Source organism: Motacilla alba, chromosome 3 (assembly GCF_015832195.1).
Source record: "Motacilla alba alba isolate MOTALB_02 chromosome 3, Motacilla_alba_V1.0_pri, whole genome shotgun sequence".
Taxonomy (NCBI): Eukaryota; Metazoa; Chordata; class Aves; order Passeriformes; family Motacillidae; genus Motacilla; species Motacilla alba.
Window position 1 is genome coordinate 44595674 of NC_052018.1, and position 14998 is coordinate 44610671.

A 14998-nucleotide genomic window follows, 5' to 3' on the forward strand; every position below is an offset into this window, starting at 1 on the left:
TCGGGGACTGCCAGGGAAAGCGGGAAAGCAGAGCCTAGGAATAATCAATGTATCGCCCACAGTGTGTGCTGTAATCCGGCACCTCCTCGCTGAAGCGCGTCCCACCAAACCATTCATCCGCACCTCCCCGCCGCAGATAAAGGGAAAACCAGGAGTGATCAGGGGAAGAGCCTCAGCTGAAAGCGGCGGGGACGGGACGGGACGACACCGAACGGGACGGGAGCGGTCGGGACGGGACGGGTCGGCTGCGTAGGGGACACAGGCCAGGCGGACCCCTCGAGTGTTCGTGGGGGGCACCGAGTCCCCCTCCCCATCCCCATCCCGGGCTGGGGGCGGGGGCGGGTGCGCACCGCCCCCTCCTCTCCGCCGCGCTCCGCTCCGCCCGGTGCTCGGCGCCTCCCCCATCCCCGGCTCCCATGGCGGGCAGCGGCGGCCGATTCGGTGCCGGCAAGCCCCGCCCGCCGGCGGTCCGGGGCCGGCCTCCCCCTTCCCTCCGCCGCCCCCTCCGCGGCAGCCCGCCAGCAGCGCCACAGCAGGCGCGGGGCCGGCTCGCTCCGCGCTGCCTCCCGGCCGCCCGCCCCGCCGCTCCCATGCGGGCCGGCGGCGAGGCAGAAGATGGCTGACTCGCCGGGGCACCCGCGCCCCTGCCCGCCCGCGCCCCCCGCCCGCCCGCCGCCGCCGCCGCCGCCGCCGCGCTCCCCCCGGGCCCTCCGCGGCGCCGCCTGCCACCACTGAGAGCCGCCGCCGCCGCCCCCCCGCGCCCCTCCCGGCCCCCCCAGAGCACCAGCAGCCATTTCATCTCCACCACCACCACCACCAAGTAGGCGCAAAAAATGGCAGAAATGGAGAAAGAAGGGAGACCTCCCGAAAATAAAAGGAGCAGGAAGCCGGCTCACCCGGTGAAGCGGGAGATCAACGAGGAGATGAAGGTAGGTGCCTGTGATGGGGACGGGAGCGGGGTCCCCCCCCGCACCCCCCGCCTCCGAGCATGGAGATGAAATAAGAAAGGATCTCTTGTCATTTTTTTTTTTTTGTAGGATGCACTGAATGTGTCTCAACTCCGCCTCCTGGGCTGCAAACAGAGACGAATTCACAGGCTGCAAATCCTGTTCATTGACCAGCTTTATTTATTTTTTAAAAATAACTCTCTCGTTGGGCTTTTAAGCTCCTCGGGTGCCAATGATGAGCCTTTTTTTTTTTCCCCTCTTTCTTTCTATAGCCACCCCCTCAGGTAGCTGCGAAGCCCTTAAAGTTAGGAAAGAAAGGGATCTCTTTTAAACACTGCATTTCTGTCCTTTTTCCAGTGGCCAGCTGCAACTGTGTAATTAAATTGTCAAAGTGAAACGTTGCGGTCTGAGCCGTGCATCAGTCTGGCACTTGAGCGCGGAGACCCCTTGTCTCCTCTTGCCCCTTTCGCCTCCTCCTCCGCTGCGCCGCTCCGCTCCGCGGCTCGCGGCAGCGCAGAGGTGTCGCTGGAAGGTGGCTTGTCCGAGGGCTGCTTTTGATGGAAGTGTATTTACCGCGCGGAGGGCTGTCCTGCTTGATGGGCACCGGTGCCACTCCAGCTGTGCTCTGGCGGCCGCTCCAGATGTTGGGATGGCTGCGATGGCACAAACCCGCTATTTTGGAACTTCTTTTATCATTAGGTCTCTGTTCCAGGATGGACCGGTCCTATTTTTTGTGCCTGTTTCCACGTCTGTTCCCTGTCTGTTTGTTTGATGTCTCTAATTCCTCAAAGTTGGTAACAATGTACTGCTAGACTTCTGCTGAACTTGTTGTTAAATGTGCAGATAAAGTGACTAAAACAGCATAGTCTGGCTACGAGATAAAGATGCTGAGATTTAATTTGACTGTGTCGTTTATTAAAAGGCTGATTATAAGTGGAAGACTGCCTGGAAAATGTCACTCGTTCTCATAGTATGTATACTATATAGGCGAGTGTATAAATATGCATGATGCCTAGCGAAAATATCTTTGCTTTCCGGAACATTGATCTCCCCATATAAAATTAAACGGGAATGCGCCGTCCCCTCCCCTCTCCCCTCTTTTGCACACCACTAATTTCGATTAGGTGCCCTTTCCTGCCCAAGGCAGGCGTTCTTGTTCTTGCTGCCTGTGTAATGAGCGCGTACACGGTTCTGTGTGCACTTCAAGCGTAGATGTGGACAAGGGTAGTATTAGGGGTACAAACAAAATAATGTGTTGGTGCATCTCTTTGGAAACACACTGTAGCAGCTTCAAGTCCAGAGGAGCGGGATCTTTCTTTGTGAGATATGTGACACATCCTATTTTCGGAGAGGGCTCTGTGCAGCCACCGGAGAGTCATTGCTCATTGTAATCCCACATAGTTTTGAGGACTGCAGAGATCTGTAGTACAGGGCATTGGCCCCTCAGAGCATCGCCTAATGCGATCTATATGGATTGCAGCTTTTAAGTTTCATAGGTTCTAGAATTACAAATTAGCTAATTTTAATCAAAACATGTGAAATGTTATCCTGGCTGGATATAAAGGCTGACTGTGCTGGATCCTCTGGGTTTGTTTTGTTTACTTTGGCTGCAGGCACACTCAGCGGTTTGGGAGATAGTTGTTCTTCTACAGTATAACAGATGTTTGTCTGAAAGGGTGAGGAAGAAACAAAAACAACATTGTGTGAAGGAGAAAAATTACACAATTTTAAACTAATGCTTTGGTATTAAGCACTGGCATTAACCTTCGTATAGAGAGTTTCTCTTTTTTAGTCATGGCTAACTGCTTAAGGTTAGGAACCTCAGTATTTCAGCTGACTTAAAAACTAAAGGTGTGTAGAAAGGACATTTTGAACCAATGTAATTTCTTGTTGAGGGTGAGACAGCTGATGGGGGAACCTTCCATAGCCCACCTTTCAGCATAAACTATGCTATATGTGCCATGCATTTTTAGTAGGGCAGTTGGCTGCTATCATCTAAGAAGGGAAAAAGAGGGGGGAGAAACAAGCAGTAGTTTGAATTTTTGACTGGTTGAGAAAGTTAAAATCTGTGGCGATCATTTACCCTTTTTCTTTACTGATGAACTAAGACGTCTAGTTGTTCTTAATAAACCCGGAGAATACAATAATGTAACAAATTGGTTACAGTGTGCAAAATGTTTGCAGTGAAATGACAGAGGGAGCACAATGTGCCCTTGTGTAGGTTTGTATCTGTAATGTTCAAACAGGCTGGCTGTTTCCCTTCATCTGAACTGCTTTCATCTGGACCAGTGTAAAATAAGCTCTGGTAAGTAATCACAGCAGAGCAGAAAGAAAGGAATGTATACAGCAATAGACAGCCTAAGCTGTAAAAACTGTAACCTGAGTATCAGCAGCAGATCAGATATCAAGGCTTTAAGGTAGGGGAAATGAAAGAGATGAAGGGGAGGAAAAGACGAGAGAGGGAATGGAAAAGTCAGCTTGGAAAGTAAAGGAGAAGTAGGAGGGCCCCCTCAGGGAAATTTGGCTCAGGGGTTAGGGAATTTTATCATGGTGTACAGTGACCTACTCAGGTTTCAGCCCACGTTGGATCGAATTGCCTCCCTTTGCTAGCAGAAAGAAAAAGGACTGGTGTATATGTGATTTCTTTTTTCCCCCCTTTGGATAATAAAAAGGCCATTGGTACAAGTGTCTATTTTAAGTACAGTAAATGCAAGGCACTATGAATGAGCAATAATATTACCTCATCACAGAGACTTCCTTTGAGATTTGCTGTTTGATACAGTCAGATATTTACTCAAGAAGGATCACAACACCTAACTGCTTGCTTTAGTGTTTTCCAGCAGTAGTGTCACAGCTTGGTTTTAACATGACTGGATGGATATTCAGGTTGCTCGCTCTTTCCTTATGCCAGATATCGAGTTACGTTTTTGTTATCGCTAACCTAATGTACACGATGGTTATAACAAATTTCAATTTGATACAATGTTGTGTGCAAAAAGTACATGACTCTGCACAGTTTTCTGATATTATGTTTCCATGAAAAATATATTCACGAGGAACTCTTTTGTTACACTGTGACCTTTACAGCCACCCTTTTATATTTTCTAGTTAATTTTTCTTTTGTCCTCCTTCCTCCTTCAGATCAGGCTTTCCAGTTTTTCTTCCAGCGGTAGCATTCACCTTTTGCCCTGGAGAAAAAGCAGATGGTTGGTCTGAAATTCAGTTTGGTGCCATTTTCACTTGCTGGTGAATAACAGAACACCTCTTAGATCCAAACCTATTGCCATCAGGGAACCCACGATTGTCTTAAGACCAAAATATCTGTAAAAGTTGAGTTGATGAAAGCACTTGGCTAGGCATAGTGGTGGTTCCCCCATCCATCTCTCCTCACCTTATTTCCATTTGCCATCCTGCTGTCAGGAAGCAGTGCTGCTCAGGTGCTCTGCAGTGCTGTGAGGTGAGGTTGCATCCAGTACTGAATTGCACTGGAAGTTCTCCTGCACAGATGAGGCAATGTATCCATGTGTCTCTAGCAGTTGAGAGGTAAGCAATTAATTTGCGTTGTAATTTAACAGGGCTGCTCCATGTGCTCAAGGAGTTTGCTGTCCATAAATATTCTCAATAACTAATTTGTTATTTAAAATTGGGCTTTGTTCCTGGTGCCTAGAGCTTAGGGCAGCCCCATCTGCTATCATTTAGTAGTAAACTCATCAGAATATCTTTCAGTTTAGTGTTTAAATATTCCCTATTTGGCATTTGAAAGTACTACTGTCAGAAGGAGGGAAGCAGTGAAGCAGGCGTAGCAGCCCTGCGCCTGGAGCGAGCCAGTTTGCTCAGAGCGCTCGGAAGATTCCAAGGAAACTCCTCCCTTCTCTCCTGAAAAGCAAAAAATATCTTTGGGATAGTGGAAAAGCAGACAGACTTTATCTGTTGCATTATTTCAGGAGACCAAGGTTTTTCTGTGCAGTATGCATGGAAGTTTTGTGGGATGGCTGCAGAGGGGTTGCCTGTCTGCACAGGGAGCCTCACCTGGCAGGGCATTGCAGAAATAGTGCTTCCCCAAACAAAGTGGGTTATACAGAGCCAAACTTACATGGGAGGACCAAGGAAAGTAAAGCATAGTGGAATTGTGCTTTCTGATAGTGTGAAGGTCTAATCACAGAATTCAGTATGGCGACAACATAAACAAGCAAAGAATGTGAGGGCTGGGAAAAAAAGATCCAACTTTGTATAGTGCCCCTAGAAACATTTTCATTTCCTTGATGCAGTGAAAGTGAAAAGTGAATTTGTGGGGCTCTGCGCTGAGTGGGTTATGCAGGCAAGGAAATGGAGTGGAGCCACTATGCTTCCTCCCAGATCTGAAATAAACATTCAGCAGTAAAACCTAGAAGAAAATGAGTCTGACAGACTCATGCTCCCCTGTGTTTCCTGCCTCCATGTTTGCCAGGCCTCATTCGGTGAAGCCAGGCCTTGCCCTCTGTGAATAAAGTTCATAGAGAAGGAAAGTCGAGAGATCTAAGATGGAAAGACACGCGTGGCATAGCTTGAGAATGTATTAATTAACAAAGATTTGGGGAAATGATGCATTGTAATGTAAAAAATCACACTGTAGGTGTATTGTTACGATGAAATGAATCCTAAAGTGGGAATAAATGTGATTATATTTTTACTGCCTAGCATATAAGTCAGACTCAGAAAGGAGGGAAACTGCAGTCTAGTGAGTCAACACACTCTTCTTCATCTTTCAGGGGAATAGGGAGCAAATTCAAGTAGAAATACCAATGAGCATAACAGTTAGTTATCCTGGCTCTTCCAGGAGGGAAGGTATTTCTGTGTAGTACAAGAATAGAGAAATCATACAGTTAAAACACGCAAAGTACGCATTGCCCCACAGTGGTGATATGTGCTTTGGGACTTAGCAGTGGGCAAGAGCTGGATTTCCATCTACTGGGAAGGAAGGGCTTTGGCTGTGGTGTGTGACTGGGGCCACCAGAGTGTTTTCGGGCCAGTTTTCTTTGGCAGGCGTGAGCTGGTTGTGCCACAGCTGCAGTGAATGCTCGGGCAGTCAGCAGCTGTAATGGTGCTCTGTCAGCTAGGGAAGAGCAGGAGGTTTGGCTCCTGTGGGATGTTAACCGACTCCCTGGGTGCCCTGGCAGCTGCAGAGGGGACTGGTGTTTCCACTGCGGTCTCGAAAGCTTGTGTGCTTGGTGCGTGGCATGGCAGAATGAGCACAGAAGGACTTGGGACAGGTTTTCTGTGGTTTTCTTCTCAGCTCTGATGCTGACCCACACTGTGGGTGGCACCAGGGCTCGCTCTCTGTTTTCGCACAGGGGACTGAGCTTTGCCTCCACACGTGGCTGAAGTTAGGCTCCATGCTGTACATTTGCAATGAAATCTGTGGGTCCCTGCAGGGAGGCTCCTTTTGAGCTGAGTAGATGTAAGGGTCCCAGCATAGCAGTGTGCTTGCTGACCTGAGATTTTACTGATTATGAGTAAGGTTTTCTCTCTACACTAGTCTTTCACATCATCCCAGCCCTTTGGCACAGCTGTGGGGTTAGGGTGGCAGCCTCATCCTGCAGACACTTCACATCCTTTTGGGGAATGAGTCTGAAAGTAGGCATGGACTACCTTAATGCCTCTGCTGTCCTGTTCCTGCCAAAGCTTTGAATTGCAGCTCCTTGCACGTCTTCCATCTGGTCATCCACACCTGCCCTCACATCTCCTCCCTGGTCTTTGGCAGGCCTACAAGCTTGCAATTCCTCTGGCTCTGTGTCTAGCCTGCTTGATCACTGCTGCTTCTGCTTTCCTGCTCCAATATTGAGTCCACATCCCTGCTTTTCTCAAGCCTCAGTGTTACAATCGTCACCCTTCCTTTCACGAAGCCTTTGACACTTGTATATCTTTCAGTGACATTCTGCTCTGCAGGTACAGGTTGTGTAGTCCTATGCTTTCTTCCTTTCCGTAGCTTCACCAAGAACTGGTCTTTGTCTCTCTTATTTTTTTTTCTTTTTCTTCTTTCCCTCCTTCCCTGCATTCACACAGAGAAAAATTACCTAATCATTTGTATATTGGCTACTGCCACCACACTGATCTTTACAAATCCCATCTTGTTACCATGTCTTGAATCCATGTGTTTTGTGTCTGTCATTGAAATAGAAGAAGGGGAAATACATGAAAACAATGAATTAATAGTGGTCAGCTTCAGGGCAGTGGCTTCAGCATGATCTCAGCATAACTGTCAGGGTGTTAGACATCTGTGCAAATAGGTGTTGTAGTCAGGAGTCTGAGGGAAGGTGATGTTGTTCTTTGGATACCCATCTATGCAATAGAGTCAGTGTGGAAAAAAACACTTCTCAGGTTTGACACTCCGCTTGCTGAGGATGGAGTCGTGCTTTCCATTTGCTGTGAATGGAGTGTGGTATAATGGACCTCTGGCTGTTAGTCACTGAGAGAATGGTATTAAGGGTGACTTGCATCATTGTAGTAGGTAAGATAAATTATGAAGGAGAATGGCTTAATTGTTTTCTTCTTTTATTTTTTTTTATGTCCAAGCCACTGTTTTTGGGAAACCAGTGTAAAAAGGTGCGTGCTTTTGTTATTGCTGGCATGCAACCTCATTGTATTCTCATTGAAGTTAGTAGAAAAGACCCCATTGTTTTACTATTTTATAAAAGAGTCAGATCTCTGTGATGAGTGATTTTAAAATCCAGTGTATTTTCTGTCAGTATGAGTGTTCATTTTGGTGCACCACTTATTGTGGATAGTTTAAATGAGACGTGAAAGGTACTTAAATTTCGTGCCATTACAGACCCAACCATCATTTTGACTACATTTCAAAGGGACAGATGCATGTATGAATTTTCAGGAAAAAGCAAACATATGTACAACCTTGCTTATGTATTCCTTGACAAGTAATTAGAAATTATTCATTGTCTGAGTGATCAGCAGTGCAAATAAAACACAAAGCATCCACAGGAGGCAAATTTAGAGCTACTCAATTAATTTGGTTGCATGGGGTTTAAATTGGTAAGACTTTGTCTATTGGTCTCTACCTTGCTAGATTAGTCTCTAGGGCTGTGTCTCCATAGCTGAAATTTACCAAAGCAAGAGAAGCTGGCAGACTTTGCCTTTGGGCCTCCACGGATCCTTTCAGGTCATTTTGGGCGAGCTGCAGTGGTGAGATTTGACTCCCCGGGTCCAGGTCATTTTGTTATTGGGTTCCTATAGGTTACAAGCAGGGTTAGTTCATTGGGCCTCTTCAATGCTAAGAGAAAAGTTTTCTAAAAAGCTAAAACAAAACAAAAACAAAACCAAAAAAACCAAACCAAAAAACAGTGAAAAACAACTTTTAGAATTTTTAAAAAATTTGCTAGTATTTAAAACACAGTACTCTGTCATTCAAACGATTTAGGTAGCTGTTAGCCACATTTGCACTGCATTGAAAAGCTGTAGTAGTGGCATAACTCACATATCATACTTATAATGATGAGTTGAGAAGCAGAGGTGGGATACTGGAATATTTTCCAGCAATCTTGGGCTGCACAGGATAGGCACAGAATTGTGACTTCCATCAGATGGTAAGGTAAAAATGCATAGGGGAAAAACCAAAAGGGAATGGATGCTTTTGGAGTCTGCTCTGGGGTTTTGTTTTGGGTTTTCTTTTCCTGAAATGTGTTTGTAGCATAATTGCACGGATGATACTCTTGGAAGAGTACAAATTGCTTGTGTTTATTGCTTATAGCTGCTTTACAGTGCTCCTTGAGTGACAGGAACACCTATGTAATCTGGTGTGATGAATGAGCCCGGAGCAGTGCAGCGCTCCGAGGTTCTGGGACACAGCGCCTGCTGCAGCTTTGAATTCAAAAGCAATTATCATCTGATTAATTTTATTTATTTGTTTAAATGACTGGAGAATTGCTGTGTTCTATCATTAGACTTTCTCCCACTCAAAAATTAAGCTAGAGCAGTTACTAGACAAAATCTGGCAACCTGCAAATTTGACATTCACCATTTGTTTTGAATTGGTGTTGTATTCTCCTTATTCCTTTGCCAGAGTCCTGGGAGGCAGTGCTTATCAGAAGCATTAATTTAGATGTCAAGATCTTGGAGGAATATGAAGTTTGGAATTTATTCTAGAAGAGTGTTAATAAAAAAAGTTGCAAAAACCAAATAGAAAGGCTCTGTGTGTGGTTTTGTTGTTTCAACTTATAGTTGTCATACTACTTTAAACTGATCTTTGCCATTGCAATAATTTGTTAGCTGGTTTCCTTTGATAGTTTCCTAAATCCATAAGCTGTGGAGCTCTGTGGCACTCTTTGGTTTCAGAAAGCTTTGTTGCCTGGCTGCAGATTTCTTAACTTACTCCACTAAATCTCCTGGCCCAGTAATGAGCATTTTCTACAGAAATATTTTTTGCCTCATGACCTAGAGGACATATTTTTAATAGAAATTGAGGGTTATGACAGTCATGTTCTATATTTTACATTTCCATACAAACATAAAATGTAACCACTCAGCCGCTTGGAAATTGGTTTGAAAAGAAATACGGCAAAATTGAGGAAGGTTTTCTTAAACAAATATAAGAAACATTTGTATGAAAAATGATGGTAGAATGCTTTCACAGTGAAGAATCTTTAAGTGCTTTGACTATGCAAGAGCTTATAACTGAGAAAAAACGTCTGCTGTGATTTTATTTGACTTGGTTCATGGGCACCTCAAGGAACTGTAATTGTGGCAGTGACCTGCTCCAGCTGAAAGGACTGTAACGCAGTAAGATTGATTAACTGCTGGCTGGAAAAAAAAATCTTGGTTTTCTGTGATTCTCTTGCTGCAGTCTTAAATATTTTATGGCAACACAGACAAGTTTGTGTGAGGAATGTATGTTAAAATATTTCTGACATTGAATGTCAGAGCAAAAGTCATAAATAACTCTCCTTTTCATTTTCTTTAAATTACAGACATATGAGTCTCTGTCATAATTACATGCGCCAGTCGGAGATTTAAATGCGTTTCACTTTATGCACTTGAGTTATGAAATGAACATTAGTCTTTGAGGAGGTGGGCCAAACCTGACACTTCCTCATGTAGCGCAGATATGGTTCGATTTATGCAGTCCTCCCTTCCTTCCAAATGGTTATTGATTACATAAATAAGTAGGTAATTTTTCTCTTTCAGAACTTTGCTGAAAACACTATGAATGAGCTCCTTGGCTGGTATGGTTATGATAAGGTAGAACTGAAAGATGGAGAAGATATTGAATTCAGGAACTACTCAGCAGATGGGGAAAGCCGCCAGCACATTTCTGTTCTCAAAGGTAACAAGACTTCATGTTTCTGTGTTCATGTAAAGAAGGATTAATAGCTCAACTTGTCTGATTGTTCTGCTGCTTGTGTCTTGGTTGCTTTACATAAAAATACCTGAGAGTACCTTGTGGCACAGGGAAGCTGATAGGCTGTGAGGAAAGTCACTTAACAAATTTGCTGTTGGTGTATTGATATATTGTTGTATATTGATATATATCTTCACAAATAATGCCTTTCATGTGTCAGTTGAAAGCCATGTGCCTATGGTATCAATAAACTGCTCATAACTGGAGAAAGGAGGGAGTACTTTCTTAGCAGAGTGGCCTTAAGGAACCCTTTGGCTTCCCATACTAGGGATGGTTGGCCTACAGCTTTTTAAAATATTGAAAGATTTTAAACTGGAATATTTACACATGTAGGAACAAGTGTGAATGTTCACAAAAAGCATCTCATCCATGTTTGTACTGTACTGTCTTCTGCACAGTAGAAATTTTCTGTGGTAGAAATTTTCAGTGGATGAAATTTGTTAGAGACATTGCTGAATCTTTGTGACTCAAAATGCAAAGGATGAGAGCCTGTTGGTTTGTTTGGTCATTCAGTTCCTGCCTTCTGACTCCTCAGTCTCAGGGAATGGATAGGAGCTTGTCATCAGGGTAAGGAGAAGAGTAGAAAATTGCTGCATCTTAACTTATCCAGCAGGAGTTCCTCAAAGGTGAGGTAAAGAGAGGAGATTCCAGCAGCTTTTATCCACTTGAAGTTCTACTTTTCACTGTGTTTGTGGACAGCAGTGTTTGGGTTTTCTTTCTGATAGCCAGCAGCAGCAGCACTGTATTCAATGAGTGTTGCAATGAGTACTGGCACCAGAGAGACCAGTGCTGAGGGGCAGATGGCTAGAAAAAAGGGGAAGAAATTAGAGGTAAGGTGAAACAACCTAATTGTGTTAAAATTGAATGTTTGCAGCTTGTTAGTACTATAACAACATTGGTGATCAATGTTTATTTTTCATTGAAAGCATAATGTCATTAAGCTACCTTTGAAGAAACTTGTGCCTGTGTAGCAATGCATTTAATTTATTTCTGCATTAATAAATACATCTTTTACTGAATGATTACTGGTTCCAGTCTATGCTTGATCAAATTTGTGAAATACTTTTTTAACAGGCACATGATATAAATCATGTTTTATGTACCATAGATGTCGAATGCTTGTGACAGGTAGAAATTTTTGGTGTATGCAGTTTTTGGGAGGGGAAAAAGCATATTTCTTGTTCTAAGATGGGAGAAGAGAGAATCCCATGGCTGGGAGATATGAGAGAAATTCTTAGAAATAAGAATCCAAAGGTGATTTGGGATTAAAGAATTAGAATAATAACTGTCATCGTTTTATGCATGCTTTGCTGTGATTTCAATATTTTGTTCCTTTCTTTAAATTCCTTTTTTTATTACTACTCATATTATTTATAGAGAATAGGAATTCTTTTATTCTTCAGTTCATGCTCCTTGTACTGGTGAAATCACAGCATGCCGAGTGTGATCACCATGCAGACAGTAGAAATGAAGCACAAGAATAGGATGCCATTGACTAACTCAGGCATACTAAGGCTGTACATGACAAAATAATCCCACCTTTTACCTTCTGCAAAAAGAAAGTGAGAGTTTGATTTTGAAAAAAGAATGGAGCACTTCTGAAGATTACTAGAAAGTATCAATTTCTTTAAAAGGGAAAATACCTGGGATTTTTGTGCCCTATTCTCGTATTAGGGTAAGTAATTTAATGAAGAGATTGGTGAAAGTATGTAGGGCCATTTAAGAAATTTATGTGTCATACTGTACAATGTGTTCTTTGTGTTTTACAGAAAATTCTTTGCCAAAACCAAAATTACCTGAGGACAGTGTTATTTCACCGTACAATATAAACCCAAGCTACCCAGGGCTTGCCACAGGAAATGGACTATCAGACTCACCAGCAGGGTCGAAGGATCATGGGAATGTACCCATTATTGTCCCATTAATTCCACCACCTTTCATAAAGCCACCAGCAGGTAAATCCTAATGAACATGTAAAAATGGTTACTGTTATTGACAACATCCTGAGATCACTGGATCCTGGTGTCTTAGCAAAAGGGCTGATTTCAAAATGATTAAAACCAGTCACAAGGTACTTTAAAAATGAATGGGAGGATGGCTTTAATCACTTTAGTGTTCTTAAAAAACTCCTGCAAATGTAATGACAAAAAACTTGCATTGCTTGTGACAATCCTCATGCTGGATTGTGCTTTCAGCACTTCAACAGCATTTGCTTTTAGAAAAAAAACTCAAGATTTTGTTCTGGTGAATAAAGCCTTTGACTAAATTAATGGAAGATTATTAAATTAAAAATAGGCTGCATGAAGGAAACAGTGAAAGAGACAAAGCCATCAAATCAGTATCATGTCTTTATATCAGGTTAACAAGCTCATACTGGGAAAACTGCCTCTTGATTCCCATTGAAATCCCTGACCGCTGTCTCTCAAGGGTTTAATATGATTTTGACTCTACCCAGGAGACTGCACTGAGACGTTTTACATTTTCATTAGATTTTTATCAGGAGTGGTTTTCTAACGTGCCATTCCTCAGAGTTTGCATGAAAAATTATTTATTCCCCTCTGCATGCCGCTTACTGTAATCTGTGGAAGGAGCTCTTGTGGCTACACCAGGGTGATTAATTGTTGTGTTATTGTTTACTGCTCCACACGGTGTGAAAATTGGTGAATCCAGATAGGAGCAGGCTGAGTCCTGCTTCCATGGACGCCCCTGGGTGTTGTGGTTGTTCTTGAGTGACCAGGGCACTGAGGAATACAGGGTGACATGCAACTCCTACCCAAGAACATCAGGTCTCCAGACACAGGGCCAAAGAGGTGCCAGCAGGTGCCAGGGTGCTTCTGCAGAGGCAGAACTGCTTGTAGGATCAGGTTCCAGGTCACCTCTGCCCTTTGTATCATTGTCTAAAGCTAGCTGTAAAATACTGATTGATCCCAGAAAGCGTTTGCCTGTTGTTGGTCATGTAATACACTACAGTTGCCCCTCCTAAATTATTATGCCATTGAGTTTTGTCTCTAAAGAAGTATATAATATGCTATGAATAATTTTCAAATGTTACTCAATACGTGCTCCTTGCCAAAGACTTTCAATCTATTTTATGCGATATTTGCTAATTACCGAAGCTATTTGGGCCCATTCCTGCAGCCTTTACACAGCTAAAGATCTCAGGCCATATGGGCTGGATCCTCAGCTGTTGTTGATTTGGCCCTAAAGCTTTAATCAAGGGCTTGTGCCATCCCAAGCTATTTTCCCCTCCAATCTGAGTCACGAATGAATCCAGAATGCTGAATTTGTGGTATGTGAACACAAGGCTATAGCATGCATTGTGCAAATTGCCACAGTTGCTGGATTTTTATGACACCAAATAGGCAGGAGGAGATTGAACTATGAAGTAGAAAAACAAATTACTGCAACAGTAGTTAAGTGGACACAAGGGAATCTCGGCCAAGTCAACTGCCTTCTGTTCTTTGCCTGTCCACCTAGAACATATGATCCTGTGTTCAAATGTACCTCTAAGGGTAATGTGTAGAGAGAACCTTTCATAAGTCTTTCCCGCCTTTAGGTTTTTAATTAATTCATTAACAATGAATAATGTTGTTGTACCTGCACAGGAGATACGAATGCATAATTTCTACCTCCTCTGACTTTATCCCATGATCTGTAATGAACACTAGATTACCATGACTTCTGAGCAGATGAATGTATTTATCTCATCTTTGTTTTAGAGACCAAAGCTTGGGAGGATTGGAGGGGGAGGAGAATCACCACCTTTGTGGGATTTGCAGCAAGAATGGGTAGTAATGGTTTTGTTTTATCTTAGGGTGTAGGTGCCCTAGCCATGATCACCCTGAAGAGCCTGGCAAGAAACAACTGGTAGGAAAGGGAGTACAAAGGCTCCAGGAGAGCCAGTGTGCAAGGCAGTGGTCTTGGCACTGCACTTTGACACCATTTTGTGGGCACTACATCAAAGCAGAAAACTTCAGGGTGATACAAGGCCAGACAAGAGTAACTCTGGGGATGTTTTCTTGGAGTCCCTCACAAGCATAGGGGGGATGACTTTGGCAACAGCACAAAGGTGCTTCTTTAACATGAACAGCAAATGATTAGACTCACATCATTAATTAATAAGGTGAAGGTTGACATTTTCAGCATGAGGGACAGTCAGGCTATGATTGACCTGCCACAAAAGCATTTATCCACGTTTGAGTGGATAAATGAAGTAAGGGGACAGGAGAGAGAGGCAGAAAGAGGCCAAGAGAAAGTTTCAAGGTTAAAATGCTGGGCAGAAAAGGGAATCTTTGCAGTATGTGTTGTGTGGACACACAGAGGGCAAAGCTACATTCCAGGCCAGATTGAACACCAGGTAGTGATGCACTGTAGTGACTGGGAGGCTAAGAACTAGGATGTGTCCAGCGTTGGTGAATGGTGAGAAAAGCTTTTAGATATTGTACAGGAGAAAAATCTACAAGACTTCACTATAGCTCAAAAGGGAGTGCCCACAGGTGAAAATGATACCTAAATCATGAACCTGAAGGACAGGAAAAATGGTGCAGTCCATCCTTATTGAGCGAATAATATGGAGTGAGCACTCAGGGAGAAATTATTAAGACTTTAATTCTTGCTGTATTGATCTTGAACAGAAGGGTCAGCATGAGTAAAGAGGTGTCAG

At 43.5% G+C, this 14998-nt stretch overlaps 1 protein-coding gene across 3 annotated transcripts in view; it reads left to right on the plus strand.

Moving 5' to 3' along the window:
* The first annotated feature begins 505 nt into the window (after positions 1 to 505).
* Positions 506 to 14998, plus strand: part of LOC119698898 (sine oculis binding protein homolog) — a 112666-nt gene continuing 98173 nt past the window's right edge. For 2 of the 3 annotated variants that reach the window (XM_038131625.1, XM_038131627.1), the window contains exons 1-3: positions 508 to 929; positions 10122 to 10260; positions 12105 to 12290. In XM_038131625.1, the coding sequence (XP_037987553.1) occupies positions 834 to 929; positions 10122 to 10260; positions 12105 to 12290 (421 nt within the window). In that variant the 5' untranslated portion in view covers positions 508 to 833. Of the gene's footprint in view, positions 930 to 10121; positions 10261 to 12104; positions 12291 to 14998 lie in introns of all 3 variants that reach the window. The other variant, XM_038131626.1, reaches the window with a different exon arrangement.